Genomic DNA, 20424 nt, shown 5'->3' with positions numbered 1-20424 from the left:
ATCGTTTTAAATTAGTAAGATCGTTTTTTATTTAATTTCTGATCGTCTTGCAGATCATGGCGGAATTCCCCTCATGTGGAAATTTTTTCGCGGGAATCCCCCCCCCTGCAATGGCAGCTTACACCGCGGAAAGTTTCCCCATTGATATTTTCTCCTGGGAAAAATCCTTCCCCACCCCTTGCGAAAATTCCCTGGAGAATTCCAACTCGGCTGAAAATTCAGCCGGGGAAGTTCCCCAAGCGCATCTCTACATGTAATTTCTACATGCGCACCAACGAACAATTAAGACAAATAAAACAAATTTCTTATACGAATTTTGGGATATTCCCTCCATCTATGATGGAGGGGAGGAAATCTATTTTTAAAAAGACTATATTTAAAAACAAAATAGGATAATTGGCTCGATACAGTCACCCCTGGGAGGAGCAAAGGAAAAAAAGTCCTTTTTCATGTCTTCGCTGAGGATAATAAAAAAATTAAATTTTTTTTTCCTGAATTTCAAAATGTAATTTATATATTCATTAAAAATAAAAAAAACTCGGTAGCATTTTCGGTTTTTCATTTAACAAAATCGAAAAAAAATTGATGTTACAGTCGCACTGACATCGTTATTGAGGGGATTCTGGTTCTTTAGAAATTCTGCAAATTTGTTTGCATAATAGTATTGCAATACAATATTAAGAGTTCTTGAAATAATAATTACCAATTCTGAATAGGTTATAAATGGCAATTTTTCTCTCTAAACAGTTTTTTTTAAGAATGTATTTTTAAAATTTGGGTTACCATGAACTATTTTACCTTTTGGGGCCCCATTAGGGGCTCGAAATTATATTCCTCCAGAAGCAATTATTAAATTACGAAAGAGGATAAAAAAAGGCATCATGTTATATATTCATGTTCATCCTGGTTAAACTATGTACATTAGCCATTAAAATTTTACTGATTAAGTAAATTACTAAATCCTCGGAAGAATTATTATTCATAACACCTTGCGATGTCGTGTGGATAAAGTTGCGCATCCTGATCCAAGGGTGGCAGGTTCAATCCCACTTGTCGCAAGGAATATTCCATGTTTGAAATTGACTAATAATATTTGTTTGTTTTGTCTTCTAAGGTCACTCTTTACTACCATCCTCCCAAAAAATCGTCCAAAGTGAATTTGTAGCTGCCCTAACCGAAGACAGTAAATTTTGATGGAGAATTTTAGCCCCCCTCCTGATTCTCGCATTTAAACAAATTATGGATACTTATCCCAATTACAACATCGCGTTATCCCAATTTCAGCTTCGTATGTTTTGTGTGTTTTGATTCTAAACATGTATTATACAATGCTACAAAAGGACCTATCCCAGATTTACCTCAATCACTTGAATTATCTGTCTTGGCTTTTTCTACTATTATCGGTCTGATCTGGTCTGTTCTCGGTCTGATCTGATCTGTTCTTTGTTTAATGTGAAATTACAAACAGGAAAAAGCCTATGGCTTTTTCTTAGTTGGAATATTAAGAGAAGACCTGGCTACAACCTACGATTATAACGTCATTGATCAATCTTTAACATAAAATATGCAGTTTGAAGTAAAAAAATTGATTCTATTTTAAAAAGAATTTGTTTTAATGACAAAAAGTTTTTCACCCCATTAATTTCCTTTAAAATTAGCCATTGAACAACTCTCTGCGATGTTCCAGTGCCAAGCTATCCGCGGAAAACAAAAAAAAGGAAAAAGGTGCCGTTTAGGCAGAATGTTGTAGTAGCTGCCACTTTTCTTGATTTTCAAGGCAATATATTTCCCTTGCTGTTTAAGCCAAGGGGCAAAAAGTCTGCTTTATGAGGGTTTCGGACAAGGCGGTTCTAATGGTGTACTTCTTGTTTTGATCTGACTGTATTTCTAGGAGTTATGGGCTATTTATTAACATTGGACGTGATCGTCTCTTACTAGGCTGCTAGCTACCGCTGCAACCCGGATCTATGTCGTAATAATGTTTAAAAATTTATCCCATACAACTGTGGTGCAATTAATCGTGGTTGCAGTGGTAGCTGCAGTGGCTGCAACAGCCCGAAACTAAGAAATTGTGTCAGCGCCTTGTCCGAAAACTCTATAAAGGAAACTTAAAGTCCCTTAGCTTGAACAAAAAGAAAATCCATAGACTTGAAAAACAAGGAAAGTGGCTAAAACCAGAATACTCAATATCGAAAATATGTTTTTCTCTTCTTTTTTTCTCCGCAGCTAACGAAGCACTGAAACTTAGAAAGTCGTCTAATGGCTCAATTTAAAGAAAATTGCTACATCTAGCTCTAGCCTAGTAAAAGACCAACACGGCAAATAGTATGCCAACAAAATAGCCCGAAACCTGTAAAAATGGTGCCAGATCAAAATCAAAAGTACATCATATAAAACACAACAATAATTTTAAGGTTTCAACAATTCTAAATTTTTAATTTAAACTAAAAAAATACCCCAAAATTTTAAAATGTCGTTTATTATGGTTCCTAGTTCAAAATATTTAAAATTCTTGAATAAATGATAGTAAAAAATTACATAAAAGATTGGTATAGTCCATTATAAATGGGGACTATATAAGTCTAATCGGTATCATGGTTGTAGAGATAACTGAAAACTAGTAAAGAACAAACCGCGGCATGCAGTAATTAAAAGTTAAGACAATACAAGCATCTTTTGAAAAGTCGCTTTTCTGGGGTATGGTGCTATTATTGAATTACTAGTGCCTGATTCTCTAATGTTCGTCTCAACAATTATCATGGTTGCAGCTAAAGCGGTAACCTAGGTGAATCGCAGCCTAGTTAAAAAACAACATATTTTGAAAAAAATATTGCCTTATAAACAGATTTTGTCATCTGACACTGAATCAAGAATGGTAGCTATTTGCTGCTAATAGTGAACGAACTCTAGCCCATAGTAACTGAAATATTAAAATCAAATGTATTTTAAAGATACATAAAGGATTGGTGTATTTCATTATAAATGGGGAGAATGTAACAGAACACTTATGCATCGGGATTGAAGCGGTCTTATAAAGAACGAACCCTAGCCTATAGTAGGTCAAATATTCCTTTTAAAAGATAATATAAAACTAGTTGTTTAAGGTTCATGGTTGCAGAAATAGCTGCAAGCAAAACGCGGCCCGTAGTAGCCAAAAGTCGAAAACATGTTAAAAAAAACTGTCGCATGAGAAAAAATTACCATCTAACACTGATTAAGGAATGGTAACTATTCTTGCGTTTAATATTAAGAGCAAAAATGTATTGCGAGGACTAGTTTATGGTGATTTCAAAGAAAAGTTGGAAACCCCTCGATGATGGCGTGAGATCGAAATGAAAAGTGCACTATTAGACCTAGCGTGGTCGAAAACAATATAAAGGAGACTTGAAGACAAGAAGGGAAATTGCTCTTTGACATGGGTAGCACTCATATCCCCTCTTTTTCTTTTACCAGGGCTAGCGGCTTAGCAGAACATCATAGAGAGATGTTTGATGGCTCATTTTAAATACTGGAGTTCAAAACGGGGTGCTGCATCGTCTTGAACTGAAGATTGGGAGACCTGTGCAATGGGCTATTTGTCAACTGCATTTCAACAAATTGCCTCTCCGGCGCTTTTTCGAGTCCCTCGATCGTCCCACCACTCGGCCCACTCCCTGCACTGGTTCAAACTTTGATCACGCTTACCAGAAATTCTAGGAACGACTTATTGAACTTCGAACCCAACGGCAAATGTAATATTTATCACACTTACCACAACTCCAAGACCGATTAATTGAATGTTGCAACTTATGGTAAATTATTACATTGACAGCACTTACTAGCAATTCAAGGTACAACTTATTGAACATCGGAACGCAGGGTAAATTTTGCTTTGATTATACCTACCGGCAATTCCAGGAGCAACTTATAGAATGTCGGAATCTATGGTAAATTTTTACATCGATCACACATACTAGCAATTCTAGGGATAATGTTTTGGGCGCTGGGATCCATGGTAAATTGCATACTGATCGCATTTACCAACAATTCCGGGAATTTATGATAAATTTTATATTGATCACACTTGCCAGCAACTCCAGGAACCAAGAGCATATCCAGGATTTTTGTTGGGGGGGGGGTTATTAATTTTCGACACGGGTTTTGACTAATTTTACTAATTTTTACTAAAATTTTACTAATTTTCGACTCGGTCAAAAATTTCGGGGTGGGGGGGGGGTATTTCAAACCGGGTAACCCCCCCCCCTGGATACGGCCTGGCCAGGAACTCTTTATTGAACATCAAATCCCACCGACGAAGCTCAAACATATAATAATAAAAAAAACAGAACTTCCGACCCTACGCTTGCTGGATATATTTTTTTTAAATTGCCTCAACCATTTTGACAAGCATGTGGAGTGGCGACAGCTATTTCAAATGATTAAGATTATATACAATAAGCGAGAGAGGCGATAGAAATAAAAAGTAAAATTTTCGAGATCTGGCAATGCATGGGGATATAGGACACCTTCATATTGATTCAGTTTCTTGTAATATTTAACTCGGCTACTTGATATTACCAGTTCATGAGGTGAATATGTTAAGAATAGGAGGCAGAAGAAATACTGCGTTGAACGTGAATATGAGGAGTATTTTCCCAAAAAACAATCAGCTGCTTTTTCCCTGTTTTTTTGGTCGCTGCTTGTTTGGTCGTTATTTTTTTTTCAGTTACATTCCAAATTTTGGCCTAAGTAACTGAATTGTACTTTGGTGTCGCTTTATTTGGTTTACTTTCTGGCCTGTCGACTTATCGACTTGTCGAGCGTCAGAATCCATGGTAAGTCTTATAGTGATCACACTTACCAGCAATTCCAGGAACGACTTCTTGAACGTCGGACGGAATCCCATCGACGAAGCCTAAATTAAAGCAATAAAAAAAAAAAAAAAAATTCTGATCCTGCGCTGGCTGAATATTTTTTTCAATCGCCTCAACCATTTTGACCAGTATATACAGTGGTCATAGTTATTCGTAATGATTAGGGTCATAGGGTATACAATGAGTGAGGGAGGTCATAGAAATAAAAACTGAAAATTTCCAGATTTGGGAATGAATAGAGATACCTATTAATTCAGTTTCTGGTAATATTTTAAACAGTGAGCGTGTCGTTGCAGCATTTAACTCGGCTACTTGATATTACTAATTCATGAGGTGAATCAGTTAAGAATAGGGGACAGAAGAAATACTACATTGAACGTGAAAAAGAGGATTATTATCCCAAGAGACAATTAGCTCTTTTTTTCTTGTTTGGTCTCTGTTTTTGTTTGTATGTTTTTTTTTTCAGTTGCGATCCAGATTATAGCCTGACTAAGTGAATTGTACTTTCATGTTGCTTTATCTGGGCTACTTCCCTTATTGGTTAAGAAAATTCTATTAGATTTTTCTTTTTTTGCCTTGATTTTAAGAGGTTTCTGCCTTCTGGATTTGTTTGTTTCTTAAGCCCACGTTGTTTTTAGCAGTTTACTGGTTCACTCTTATATTTCCTTCTTCATTTGTGTTGTGAACCCCTTGATAATTATACGGGCTATATTTCTTCTTTTTTTTTTTTATTCCAGTGACTTTATACCTGTTTTCTTGGTTCTTCTAATTGTTTTTCTTTGGAGTATTGCTTAGTTCGAAAGTTTTGGTTTGCCAATTAATTTTCTACCCGTGAACAGGGACGAATATTATGCGACGCAACAGAGGTGGTTTTACGGGGGACAGAGGGGGCATTTGTCCCAGGCGTAGAAATTTTAGGGGTGTAACATTTCAAATAGATAATCCAGCATTTATAATCACTTTATAATTTTGTTATTTTGATTTATTAAAAGAAAATAGAGAGTGCAGTTGGCAGTAAGTATAAGTAAAATTAGCAAGTTTAAAGCAACTTAATTTCTCCCATATGTTTTCCCATATAAAGTCGGAAAAGTCGTATTTCAATAAATAAAACAATTTAATAAAGGAATTTTTCTATTGAATGAAAATTTTGCTAGTTAGGTCTGAAAGTTGTTTGGAGACAAGAGTGGGGGGGGGGGGGTGCTCAACAAAATTTTTTCGGGCACAAGCGAGGCTAGAATTGGCACTGCCACGTGACAATGTGGCATCTGGGACTAAAAAGTACTACAAATATTCTTTCAATAGTTTTAAGCCGATTGGATCGGCCATGGTGGAGCCAAAATTGTTCTTTTTTTCTTTGCCGGTCAAAATATAAGAAATTGGCATTTTTCTATGGCTCTGTCTTTTTGTTATTGGGCACTGCTAAAAATTTTCGTTCAAACAAGCTTTTTCAATGCTCTTAGCACCATTGGTTGATCGCTTCTAAAAAACATAAAACTGAACAAACAGCAATGAACGCCGTGACAGTCTTTTCTCGGATTAAATAAAAAAAAGCAAGTTTTTAAACTGAAAGTAAGGAGCGACATTAAAACTTAAAACGAACAGAAATTATTCCGTATATGAAAGGGGCTGTCCCCTCCTCAAAGCCTCGCTCTTTACGCTAAAGTTTTTTTTTTGTTTTAAAAAATAAAGTTGTGAGACAGAGTCAAATTTTAGTGCAAAGAGGGAAGGGTTGAGGAGGGGACAGCCTCTTTCATATACGGAATAATTTCTGTTCGTTCTAAGTTTTAATGTCGCTCCTTACTTTCAGTTTAAAAAACCTATTTTTGTATTTAATTTCTGATCGTTTTTTAATTAATGCAGCTTTTATTTTGGCTCACCGTCATTGAATAAGTAAACAAAATTTGCATAAAAATTTTACTTTTCTTTTGCTAAATGGCTGTCTCTAAATTTGGTTCTGACGTAATTTACAAATTAATTTACGTAACTACGTTCCATATTCTTATATTTTTCTTCTGGCAAAAAAAAAAAAGTTGCAGATTTTTGCAGATACGAGCTTGAAACCTTTGTAATAGGGTTTTTCTGATAGGCTGGATCAGAAGTTGTGATTTTCATTAAAATTCTTTCACTTTTAGGGTATGTTTCCCCCCCTCTTTAAAAAATCAGGTAAATTTTCTCAGGCTCATAGCCTTTGATGAGTAATACTAAACTTAATAAAGTTTATATATTTAGAATCAGCATTAAGCTCATTCTTTTGATACATTTATTGACATCCAAATTCCGTTTTTAAAAGTTTCGATTACTATTGAGCCGTATCGCTTGTTTTTTTGTGTGTTTTTTTTTATTACGTATATGTTATTACGTATATGAATGGGTTCTCCCCTTAGTCAATACCAATAATGCTTGGAAATCCGACGCCCCCTTCATAGAAATGTCCCTTACCCCAAAGAAACATCCTCCACGGAAAGATTCTCCCGAGTAACCCCCTCATCTAGCCCCCCCACCAGAAAAAATCCTTCCTGAAAATGTCTGTATACTTCCCAATAACCAATACAATATGTAAGGAATGGGTAAAGTTCATAATTTGCAGCCCTTCCCCTAGGAACTGTGGGGGATTAAGTCATTCTAAAAGACATATTTATTAAATCTTAGACTATGCTGAAAAAAATAGGTATCTCAAAATTTTAATTGGGTGACTTTGAGAAAAAATGAGCGTGGGAGGGGGTCTAGTTGCCCTCCATTTTTTTGGTCACTTAAAAAGGGCACTAGAACTTTTAATTTTAGTTCCAATGAGATCTCCTGCGATATTCTAGGACCACTGGGTCAATACGATTATCCCTAGGGAAAGGAAAAAAAAAAAAAATAAAAAATAAACACGCATCCGTGATATTTCTTCTGGCAAAAAATGGAGAATTCCACATTTTTGTAGATAGGAGCTTGAAGCCTCTACAGTAGGGTTCTCTTATACGCTGAATATGGTGTAATTTTCATTAAGGTTCTATAACTTTTAGGGGGTCTTTCCCCCTTTTCCCGAAAATCAGCCAAATTTTCTCAGGCGCGTAACTTTTGATGGGTAAGATTAAACTTGATGAATCTTATATATTTGAAATCGGCATAAAAATTTTATTCTTTTGATGTATGTATTAGTATCAAAATCCTGTTTTTTAGAGTTTCGGTTACCATTGAGCCGAGTCGCTCCTTACTTACAGTTCGTTACCACGAACTGTTTGAAACAAACAAAATTTCGCATTTTTGAAATTAGAGACTTGTAACCTCTTCTATAAGGCTATGTATTGTGCTGAATTGTATGGCTCAGTTCTCATCAGGATCAGTCCCCCCTTTTTGAGGGGGGGGGGGTCGCCTCTTTATTACAACTATGCACAATCTTCTCAAGCTAATAACTTGAACACTAAAAGCTGCCTAACTATTTTTTTTTTTTGGGGGGGGGGGAGCAAGGCCGTATCCCGGGGGGGGGGGGTTACCCGGTTTGAGCCCCCCCCCCAAAATTTTTGACCGAGTCTAAAATAAGTCGAAAATTAGTAAAACCTAGGTAAAAATCAGTAAAATTAGTCGAAAACTGAGTCAAAAATTAGTAACCCCCCCCCAAAAAAAAAGTAAAAAATTAGTAAACCCCCCCCCCCCCCAAAAAAAATCTTGGATCCGCCCGGGGGGGGGGGGGTTATACTTTTCAGGTAATACTTTTTGTTGGCTTGCATCCTCTTTGAAGAATAATAGCAAGCGCCGACATGTGTTATTCTGGAAGTATCAAGAAGAAAAGTATTGCGGAAATCCGTTGGATTGATTAGGAGAAAGAATCCATATTTCCCAAATTTGTTTTCCCAGAAACATACTGGGTAAAATAATGACGGAGTTATTTTCTATTTTATAGACAAATTGGATTTCAACCTCTGTTAGAGAAGGAAAATGTTGAGAAGTAACTATAAATTATAAAGGGGATTCAGCTCGGTACCATTGTCTTTAGTGTATTTCGTTAAAACAAAGACAAGACAAAAATGGTCAAGCCGCGTCTACATTCGGCGTTTCTGGCAAACTGGGGCGGTAGTCTGGGATGCATATAGAAGTCTCCCCTGGTAAAAATCATAACAAATTAAAAAAATCCAAATGGAGCCGTCCGATACCTTTATGATGGCTTTGGCCAAAAATCACGATTCAACAAACATAGATCAACATTTCTTATTTCTAAACTAAATCTGAGATTCTCAAATGTATGTTTATGTGTTTGTCTATTTGACGCAAATGCTCCGCAGAGCCTTGACCACAAAGAACAAAAGAAAAAAAGAAAACACAATTTAAAGTAATTAAAAGATTCAATTAAACAATTAAAAATGAAAACAACATACAATACCAATTAAAAGAAAAAAACTAACATAAACATAATCATCAAAGAACACCCTACCATTGGGTCGTGCCCATTTGAACAAACCGTGCCAGGTTCCTAATACTCATAAAACACCCATTCTTCACAAATTTGTTCGCTGACTACTCTTCCCCCTCGCCCTATCTAAAAAAAATTATATCTCAAATCCCTTAACGTGGCTTTAAAGTTTAGCCTGTGCTGAGCTGAGGATTGAAAGTGTTGCTCAATCTTTTGTGTTTTTAGTCAGTTCCGTTTTGTAAGTGACAGGAAGTCCATATTATTCATTGATAAAAAGAACCGCTACTGGAACTAAACTGGAAACCATGTAAAGCTACTAACTTAATCAGATGCGTCTGCATTAATTGTAATAGATTGTTCTTAAATCTTTGCTTACCCAAGTCTGCGCTTATTGAGGTGCGTCTTTTACACTCAGCATGGCAAATGGAAGGCCTCGGCAGCCCAGACCCAGTTTACCTATAATCCTCCTTTCTTAATCGGATTAACATACCAATTGCATATAACCAAAATAGATTTCCGAATAATTTAGAAAGCTGTATAGGTTAAATTTTTCGTTCTACCTACACTTGATTGATTTTAAATTTAAAAGCGGGAATGGTATCTAAAATCAACGTATACCCCAAAGGACGTCTTATGTTGTCTACCGCAGACTATTGTTACACTTGGTACTTTCCCAACCCCGGCACTGAATTCAAAGACTCCATATTACTAGAGATACTTTCAAAACGATTGTATCTAAGATTAAAAAATCAACCTATTTCTCAAAGTAAGTCTTATGCTATCTACTACGGCTAATATTAAAAATTTACATTTTTCTAACCCGAAAAATGTTTTAGCCTGTGCTAAGCATTGAAAGTGTAGCTCATTTTTTTATGTCTTTCGTCAGTTCCAGTTTAAAAGTGACAGGAAGGCCAGATTATGCATTGATAGAAAGACCCGCCTAAATTGGAAACCATGTAAATCTACTTATTCAATCAGATGCGTCTACATCTCCTTACCCATTGCTTCTTACCCAAGTTTATGTTTATTGAGGTGCGTGTTTTACACTCGGTATGACAAGTGGGCGGCTTTGGTAATCCAGTTACAGTTTACCTATAATCCTCTTTTTTTAGTCGGATTAACAGACCAATTGCATGTACGCAAAATAGATTTTCGGGTAATTTAGAAAGCTCTAAGTTATAGAGAGATTACATTTATTACCCTGTTTTATTTGTTTTAGTTTAAAATTGTATTTTTCTGTAGGATTTTGTCACTACGTCCATAACAAAAAAATAAAAATAAGTGGTTACAAGTCATCTCATTTCTGCCACTTTTGTCGGTATTTGACTGCATTTGAAAGTTTTTTTTTTTTTTTGTAGCAAATATTGATTAGTTTACACGGAACAATAAAAGTAAGAAGTTTATATAAACTATTTAGTTATATGAGAATGAAAACCATCAATTTTCGTAATGGATATTGATTTTTACCAAGTTCCACTTAATGCGGATAATTTAAGTAAATTACGTGTCTCTCTAGGATACTATTTAGAGAAAAGTATTCATTTGATTAAGTGAAAGACTTGAAGCTTTCCAAACTATTTTTATTGTATGCAAATTGGTATTTGTCTATAGTCCCAGTAGTGTTGCCAGATGGGCGCACTGTTGCCATGGTTCTTAATGAAAAAGTACACTTCCGTGCATGTCGCTAAAAAATTCGTGCCTTTGTTGCATGAACTTTTATGTTTGCGCTACTCTATACTAATCACCTGATATTGCTGAGTCCCATTAGTTATGAGTTAGATATTTAAGGATTTTTGTTCTACCTACACATGATTTATTTTAAATTTAAAAGTAGAAGTGGTACAAAATAGTATTTAAAATCAACGTATACCCCAAAGAACGTCTTATATTTTCTACTGCAGACTAATGCTAAACTTGGTCCTTTTCCAACCCCGGCACTGAATTCAAAGACTCTATATTACTAGAGATCTTTCCATAGCGTGTGTGTGTGTGACATGGGAACTCTGTAAAAGTCCAGACAATTGATACTGGTTCTTTCAGCCTATTTTTCAAATCTTCTGTAGTCATATCATTCACTATTGGTGTTGGCGTTATTTCGCAGGATAACCTGTCAATTAATTCAATGTAGTTGTTTGCTTCGAAGTTTATTTTTGGAATATCGAATTTTCTAATCCCAACATCATAGTTCGTTTTGATTTAGTTCAGCATCCGCCTAAATATTCATGGAAAGCTTCACCTGAATACACTTAGCTTGTGTAGTAGCAATAGTTGTAGTAGTATTATCAGCAGTATGCGCATAGCACTTTTTTTTTCAACATCCCTTTCAACACACGATGAAGTTTTTTACTTAATACTATCAACCGGCCCTGAAGCATTGCCGATACGTCCTCTTGACAATCTATGGCATAGTGTGTTTCGATTAGTTTCAATGCAGTTACAACTTACAATATTGTCCAAAATTTTCGCCTTAATTCCCCTTAGGTTTATTATTAGTAGTAGCACCAGTAGTTATAGTAGTAGCAGTAGAGTTAATAGCAGTAGTCTTAGCTTTAGTAGCATTAGTAGTAGTAACAGTAATAATAATAGTAGCAGAAGTAGTAGTTGTAGGAGTAGAAGTAGTAGTATTATAACACAAATATTGTCTTTTGGTTAGTTCAACATCCCCAAAACAAGCGTTGTAAGTTTTAATTTCACACACGTAACTGTTCCTAAGATATTGCTGATATGCCCTTTTGACAACCTGCATACGGTTGGCAGGTTGCCTTCCATGCAATAGAAATTTTTAGAAATATCTCTGAAAATTTTACCTTCATACTCTTAGATATAGTTGTAGTACTAGTCAAAACAGTAGTATAACTACTCAACTGAACACAGTTAGCCATTTCTATGATATTGTCGGTTTGCTCTTTTGATAGTCTACATGTTTATAGGTAAGATGAGATTTATTGCAAAAAGCCTGCGGCCCATAGCAACACAGAATATAGTCCACAAACAAAGCTCAGGCATAAAATACAACTTTAGATAATATAAATCAAAAATGAAAAAGACAAAAAAACATACCAAGGTTCAACATTTTAACCAACAAACACTAATCATAATAAAATTGAAATCCTAAAAACCGTAACAAGCTATCCTCTCAAACATGAATCCCTATGTTTAATCCCTAAACGAGGACACTTACACAACTGTTGAATAGCACATTCGTTCCTCTCAGCCATCCGCTCAATTAACCAGCATTCACTCTCAAACACTCATCCAAAACATTCATTCTGCGAACCAGATAGCACTTCACGCTCGGATACAAAATGAAATTAGTTCTCATTCACACATCTACACATATGGCGAAAATAGGGGCCAGCCGCCAGCCTAAACTTTCCCAAAACTTTTCTTCTCTCACCTAAATCCAAACTATCCCCTCTTACCAACAACAAATTCTTCAAATCCTCTTTATTCGGCCCAAATTTAAAATAAACCTCCTCCCCCCAACAGTCTTTAGCTTGGGAGTAAAACATCAAAGACATAGATTGATCCTTATGAGCTTGCCACTCTTGGATTTGTGGTCATTTAAGGTTCGCTGTACTTCCTTCCATACTGGCGCATTTTCACCCATTTTCTGGGGGGAATACGACGGACCCGAAGTTCAAAGACCTGATACTACTAGAACCCAGACATTAAAGGTCAAATCATTATTATTTTTGTTTTTCTTAAATGAACAGCAAGGTTTCTTTTAAAATCAATTAAAATAAATCCCATTTCCCAAAGAACATATTACGTTATTTAGCCTGCTGCAGAATAATATTAAAAATCCACGTATTTTTCTAACCCTGAAGCAAAATTGAAAGACCGGATTTTGATAGAATTTACTATAAAAAGTCAAAATTTATCTTGTTTTTATCGTATAAATTGTAGAGTTTCCAAGTTGCCATGTTTGGGATGTTTCATGCAAATTTTATGTGGAGTATTTTGATGGACTTTGTCTTAAGGAGCACAGGAAAGGCAATGAAAGAACACAGAATCGAATGGGGAAGAAAATCTTTCCTGTGCCTACATTATGCTGATGATTTAAGCATCCTAGATGAAAGTATGAGTAAAGTGAATGAGCTTCTTGAGGATTTGCCTGTTCAGGGTGCTAGAATAGGTTTAAAATTAATGCTAAGAAGACTAAGTTGCTAAGGCTAGAAATAAATGAAGATGAAAAGGTGCGTTGGGTAACGAAAAGATCGATCAAGTGGATAGCTTCACTTACTTTGGTAGTATTGTCAATAAACAAGGTGGGTGCCGTGAAGATGATAAAAGTAGAATAGCCAAGACCCAGGGTGTATTTTCGCAGTTGAAAGTAGTTTGGAAGAATAGGAATATAAGTCTACGAACCAAGATTAGAATATTGGAGGCTGCAGTGATGGCAGTTGTCAAATATGGTTCTGAAGCATGAGAGCTTGGAAAACGGAGAAAGATTTGCTAGATGTTTTTCAGAAAAAATGTCCATAGATTGTTTTGGATATCCGACTGACTGACCGTATCTCAATAGGCTGTATGGACTGTGGTTCAATCCCACTTTCTAGGGCTAGAATGACGGAAAGATTGAGATGGCTATTGTACGTTCTGCGGATGAAGGATGACAGATTGCCAAAGATTTTTTTTTCGGCCAACCGTATAGGGCTAAACGGAAAGTAGGTCGTCCGCCGTTGGGGTGGGAGGATGTGGTACAAGAAAGGTTTGTTGGGAGGGTGTAAAGAGGCCTTTGAAGAGATTGGGATGGGGGAGGAGCGTGCGTAGCTGTGTTGGCCTCAGGCAGCTTAGTTATAGGATGGGTTGTTAGCAATAGTAGTAGTAATGTACTAATCAATATTTTTTAAAACCCAGAAACTCATGAAACTCTATATCTCTGGAACCCGGATATAAAAGGTCAAATCATTCTTCATTATTGTTGTACTCCTAGATAAAATAAGATAGTGAAAGAAGACGTATCCTGAAGACAAAATATAAGCACGTTATGCTGGGTAGATAACCACGGCGAGGGAAATATCACAGTCGTTTTAGTACGTATACAAGCCCCACCGTTCTGGGGGTCAAAATCAAATATAAATTTTTGGTATAGTAAATTCGTCTGGATTTGCTTTATGGATGGGAATAATTCTCCAAAATCGCAAAATATAAACCTGAATTGAATAAAAATCGAAGGTAATTAAAGGAAAAATCACCAAAATTTTGTGTTGTTCGGTGGAGTGGTTTGAATGAGCCAACTTGCTGCTTTGACCTACAATTGTCGACCCCGGTGATTATCCTTTTTCCTGTTCTAAGTTATGTTCCTTCCCGTTTTAATGATATTGTGCTATGTTTTGGGGTTAGTTGCAAGAATGTTGAATTCTGGTGCTGGGGGATCAAGCCCACTCCCTGAGTAGTGTCTGACTTAGAGACTAGACCTATATTTGTCAAAACGCACGTTTATCAGCATGTTCCTTTCGAGTAGTACATTATATCCTTTTTTGGACATAACACCATATTTTGACATATCTTAAAAAATTGGGGTTTTGGGGGAGGGGCAGCCCATCCCTGTGTAGATGCTTGTTTTAGGCCCATGTTTGTTTAACGTATATCTAATTGTTCCACTCGACTGCTACGCTTTGACTTTAAGTTTATTCTATATTATACCACACAAAAATATCCTAATCCCTGAATTCCCAGTTTAACCCACATTGAAAAAAAACAACAAAAAAAACAGCAGTGTTAATTGCAGAATCGAGCAGATCTCTGGCAGATTTCAGGTTCCAGCAAATCTTTACAGTACTAATTAGGTTGTTTCCTTTGGCGTAATTATTTTTAATTACAATTTAGAATAATAGATTAATTTTGTGTCTCTTCTAGTAGGTCACTGGTAATTTTAACTACAAGTTGGAATTTTTTAACTAGTCTATTTTTTTCATTTTACCCTGTAAAAATAAACAGGGGCATCCACTCATTTCAGCATTCTGATCATCAGCATTCAGCATTCTTATTGCGTTGCACCAAATATGTCATAAATTTTTCATGGACATCAATTAATTTAGTAATCCCTTCATTTTGTGAAAAGTTGATATTCAGTAAAGATAAAAAGTTATATTTAAAAGTAAAATAGTAATTTTTGTAATGGATATTGGTTCCTTTTCCAAGTTTCTTGTAATCCAGAGAAAAGAAAGATTTTGCTTAGTTTTAATTTTGAATCCCTCTGGTACTAATAAAGTAACAAGAGCATAAAAAAACATATTTGAATATCATGGGTTTCTTAGGTTTTTCTTTTGGCTGTCTAAGAAATGTAAAACTTTCAGGGAAGTGCCGCATTTTTGTCACCACTACCACGTTGAACCGTCAAAATAAATAAGCAAAATTAATGTGTTAGATTAAATTTGACAATGCTTAAATTTATTAATTAAATTTATTAAATTTATTAATTAAATTTATTAAATTTATTAAATTATATTAAATATTAAATTTATTAAATTAATTAAATTTCGTCTGTAAAATTCAAACACTAGCATTCTAATGATTCCAAAGACAACTACACCTTCCCAGGTAAGCTATACCCTCTTAAGCTGTTTGGTACCATGTGTCTTACCTTATTTTTTGCTATTTTTTTTTCCACGTTTCTTTTTTTTAATTTGGTACCAATTACTGTCAAAAACTCCAAAACTGCACATAGCGGTTTTTTCATTAAACATTCCTAATTTTCTAGGATATAAATGGTTGCTTAAAGTTCCACTTAACCAATTTAAACAATTAAATTTTGCTTTCATTTTCCTTGGTACTTCAAGGAGTACACTATTTTAGTAAATAAATTAATTATTTATAGTAATTAATTAATTAATCTATTTGAGTTTATTTTTACTATATTATTTACTTATAATGAATTTATAGTAAAATTAGATGAATTACTTGTATTCCTATGTTTTCCAAACTACACCTGTTGTAAAACAATGACTGACATCTTTTTTTCTTCTATTTTACAGAGAAATGGATTTTCAACCCTAAAAGGAAAGGAAGGGGAAACGGTAGGCAGTGGCTGTTTAAAACGAAACGGCATGTCGCATTAAAAATGTAGTTTTTTTTCTATATCTATAATACATTATAGTTTAATAGCCTTGCTTGTCTTATGTTCAAATTGTCCCAATGCTTTTTTGCATGGTCGTCAAATATTTAAAGTAGTCAGAGGCCAATTTTACCAAGTTCATAAAACAAACAGTGGAGAAAATCTGAATAGAATATTCATTGCCGGGCTTGGTTTTAGTGCATCGATCTTATGGAGAAAAATGGCCAAAGATTTTTATGTTTGATTATTGTAGCTATTGTGCCTTAGATTCGTATCTGGCATTTCCATAATTCTGTCGTATTTGCCAAAGCCCTTTTCTCTGCTGTTCTCCTGGTAAATTCGCAGTTTTCAAAATAATTTAGCTAGGATGAAAGTAAATACATCACTTGATAATTTTTTACGCTCTTTCATATTTCAATAATTTGCCAAAGCCTTTTCTCTGCCGTTCTCCTGGTAAATTCGCAGTTTTCAACATAATTTAGCTAGGATGAAAGTGAATACATCATGTGATAATTTTTTTCCGCTCTTTCATAATTCAATAATTTGCCAAAGCCTTTTTCTCTGCTGATCTCCTGGTAAATTCGCAGTTGTCAACATAATTTAGCTATGATGAAAGTGAATATATCACTTGATAATTTTTTTTACGCTCTTTCATAGTTCAATAATTTGCTTAACCCTATTATTCTGCTGTACTCCTGGTAAATTTGCAGTTTTCAACATAATTTAGCTAGGATAAAAGTGAATACATAACTTGATAATTTTTTACGCACTTTCATAATTCAATGATTTGCCAAAGCCTTTTCTCTGCTGTTCTCCTGGTAAATTCGCAGTTTTCAACAAAATTTAGCTATGATAAAAGTGAATACATAACTTGATAATTTTTTACGCACTTTCATAATTCAATAATTTGCCAAAGCCTTTTCTCTGCTATTCTCCTGGTAAATTCCAACATAATTTAGCTAGGATGAAAGTTATTCGTAGTTTTCAACATAATTTAGCTATGATAAAAGTGAATACATCACTTGATAATTTTTTACGCACTTTCATAATTCAATAATTTGCCAAAGCCTTTTCTCTGCTATTCTCCTGGTAAATCGCAGTTTTCAACATAATTTAGCTAGGATAAAAGTGAATACATAACTTGATAATTTTTTACGCACTTTCATAATTCAATAATTTGCCAAAGCCTTTTCTCTGCTGTTCTCCTGGTAAATTCGCAGTTTTCAACATAGTTTAGATAGGATGAAAGTGAATACATCACTTGATAATTTTTTACGCACTTTCATAATTCAATAATTTGCCAAAGCCTTTTCTCTGCTGTTTTCTCCTGGTAAATTCGCAGTTTTCGACATAATTTAGCTAGGATAAAAGTGAATACATAACTTGATAATTTTTTACGCACTTTCATAATTCAATGATTTGCCAAAGCCTTTTCTCTGCTGTTCTCCTGGTAAATTCGCAGTTTTCAACATAATTTAGCTAGGATAAAAGTGAATACATAACTTGATAATTTTTTACGCACTTTCATAATTCAATGATTTGCCAAAGCCTTTTCTCTGCTGTTCTCCTGGTAAATTCGCAGTTTTCAACATAATTTAGCTAGGATGAAAGTTATTCGTAGTTTTCAACATAATTTAGCTATGATAAAAGTGAATACATCACTTGATAATTTTTTACGCACTTTCATAATTCAATAATTTGCCAAAGCCTTTTCTCTGCTGTTCTCCTGGTAAATTCGCAGTTTTCAACATAATTTAGCTAGGATAAAAGTGAATACATAACTTGATAATTTTTTACGCACTTTCATAATTCAATGATTTGCCAAAGCCTTTTCTCTGCTCTTCTCCTGGTAAATTCGCAGTTTTCAACATAATTTAGCTAGGATGAAAGTGAATACATCACTTGATAATTTTTTACGCACTTTCATAATTCAATGATTTGCCAAAGCCTTTTCTCTGCTATTCTCCTGGTAAATTCGCAGTTTTCAACATAATTTAGCTAGGATAAAAGTGAATACATAACTTGATAATTTTTTACGCACTTTCATAATTCAATGATTTGCCAAAGCCTTTTCTCTGCTGTTCTCCTGGTAAATTCGCAGTTTTCAACATAATTTAGCTAGGATAAAAGTGAATACATCACTTGATAATTTTTTACGCACTTTCATAATTCAATGATTTGCCAAAGCCTTTTCTCTGCTGTTCTCCTGGTAAATTCGCAGTTTTCAACACAATTTAGCTATGATAAAAGTGAATACAACACTTGATAATTTTTTACGCACTTTCATAATTCAATAATTTGCCAAAGCCTTTTCTCTGCTGTTCTGGTAAATTCGCAAATTTCAACATAATTTAGCTATGATAAAAGTGAATACATCACTTGATAATTTTTTACGCACTTTCATAATTCAATAATTTGCCAAAGCCTTTTCTCTGCTGTTCTCCTGGTAAATTCGCAGTTTTCAACATAATTTAGCTAGGATTAAAGTGAATACATCACTTGATAATTTTTTTACGCTCTTTCATAATTCAATAATTTGCATAACCCTTTTTCTCTGCTATACTCCTGGTAAATTTGCAGTTTTCAACATAATTTAGCTAGGATAAAAGTGAATACATAACTGAATAATTTTTTACGCACTTTCATAATTCAATAATTTTCCAAAGCCTTTTCTCTGCTATTCTCGTGGTAAATTCGCAGTTTTCAACATAATTTACCTAGGATAAAAGTGAATACATCACTTGATAATTTTTTACGCACTTTCATAATTGAATAATTTGCCAAAGCATTTTCTCTGCTGTTCTCATGGTAAATTCGTAGTTTTCAACATAATTTAGCTATGATAAAAATGAATACATCACTTGATAATTTTTTACGCACTTTCATAATTCAATAATTTGCCAAAGCCTTTTCTCTGCTGTTCTCCTGGTAAATTCGCAATTTGTCAACATAATTTAGCTAGGATGAAAGTGAATACATCACTTGATAATTTTTTTACGCTCTTTCATAATTCAATAATTTGCCAAAGCCTTTTCTCTGCTGTTCTCGTGGTAAATTCGGAGTTTTCAACATAATTTACCTAGGATAAAAGTGAATACATCACTTGATAATTTTTTACGCACTTTCATAATTCAATAATTTGCCGAAGCCTTTTCTCTGGTGTTCTCCTGGTAAATTCGCAGTTTTCAACATAATTTAGCTAGGATGAAAGTGAATACATCACTTGATAATTTTTTTACACTCTTTCATAATTCAATAATTTGCCAAAGCCTTTTCTCTGCTGTCTCCTGGTAAATTCGCAGTTTTCAGCGTAATTTAGCTAGGATGAAAGTGATTATATCACTTGATAATTTTTTACTTTCTTTCATAATTCAATAATTTGCCAAAGCCTTTTTTCTGCTGTTGTCCTGGTAAATTCGCAGTCTGGTAAATGCTATAACAATTTTTATGACTTCCGTATTTTATCTTGACTTCAGTAATTTGACATTTGTGGGGTATTTTTGAAAAATTACTTTTGAAAAAAGAATATTCAAAAACTATTAATCTTTCCTTTTTCTGACTATTTACTGAAATTGCTATTCTATCTCCTCGAGGTTCTTTTTTTCATTTGTCATATTTAATTGAATGTTTCATGGCTTTTTAAGAAGGATTGTTGGACTTGTCAAGAAAGTCCTGTTCTTTGTGTAGATAGAATGTGCATGTTTTAATCTCTTTGAGAAATGAATATTAAGAATTCTGTATAGCTTTTTGATGTTGACTTGAATTTTGCATTTGTATTGACTGTACTGATATTAATTGACTGTATTGACAATAATTTTTGACATTGTATTGACATTGATATTAATTGACTGTATTGACTTTAATTTTGCATTTGTATTGACTGTAGTGATACTTTATTGATATATTGACTGTAATTGATATTGACATTAGCTTTAAACTATGGAGCTTAATTCTTCCGTGATTTTTTTTTTTTATCATTTAGGAAAAAATTCTGTTAGAAAGAAAAATGTATTTGCTTCTTGAGATTCAAAGATAATTTTTAAAAAAGAATGAGATAGGTGCTTTTTTATTAAGAAACAAAAATATTTTGTTTGAATGAGACACGAATAACAGTT

The 20424-nt window shown here is 34.3% G+C and overlaps 1 protein-coding gene across 1 annotated transcript in view; it reads left to right on the top strand.

The window, feature by feature from the left end:
- PKD (serine/threonine-protein kinase D3) overlaps window positions 1–20424 on the top strand; it is a 177902-nt gene that overhangs the window by 90442 nt on the left and 67036 nt on the right. The window contains exon 9 of the mRNA XM_089092070.1: window positions 16230–16271. Within this exon, the coding sequence (XP_088948196.1) occupies window positions 16230–16271 (42 nt within the window). The remainder of the gene's footprint in view (window positions 1–16229; window positions 16272–20424) is intronic.

Source organism: Artemia sp. Qi Xiang Cuo, chromosome 7 (genome assembly GCF_049724085.1).
Source record: "Artemia sp. Qi Xiang Cuo chromosome 7, ASM4972408v1, whole genome shotgun sequence".
NCBI classification, from domain to species: domain Eukaryota; kingdom Metazoa; phylum Arthropoda; class Branchiopoda; order Anostraca; family Artemiidae; genus Artemia; species Artemia sp. Qi Xiang Cuo.
The sequence above is the reverse complement of the archived record's forward strand: the minus strand, read 5'-3'. Positions and strand labels throughout refer to the sequence as shown.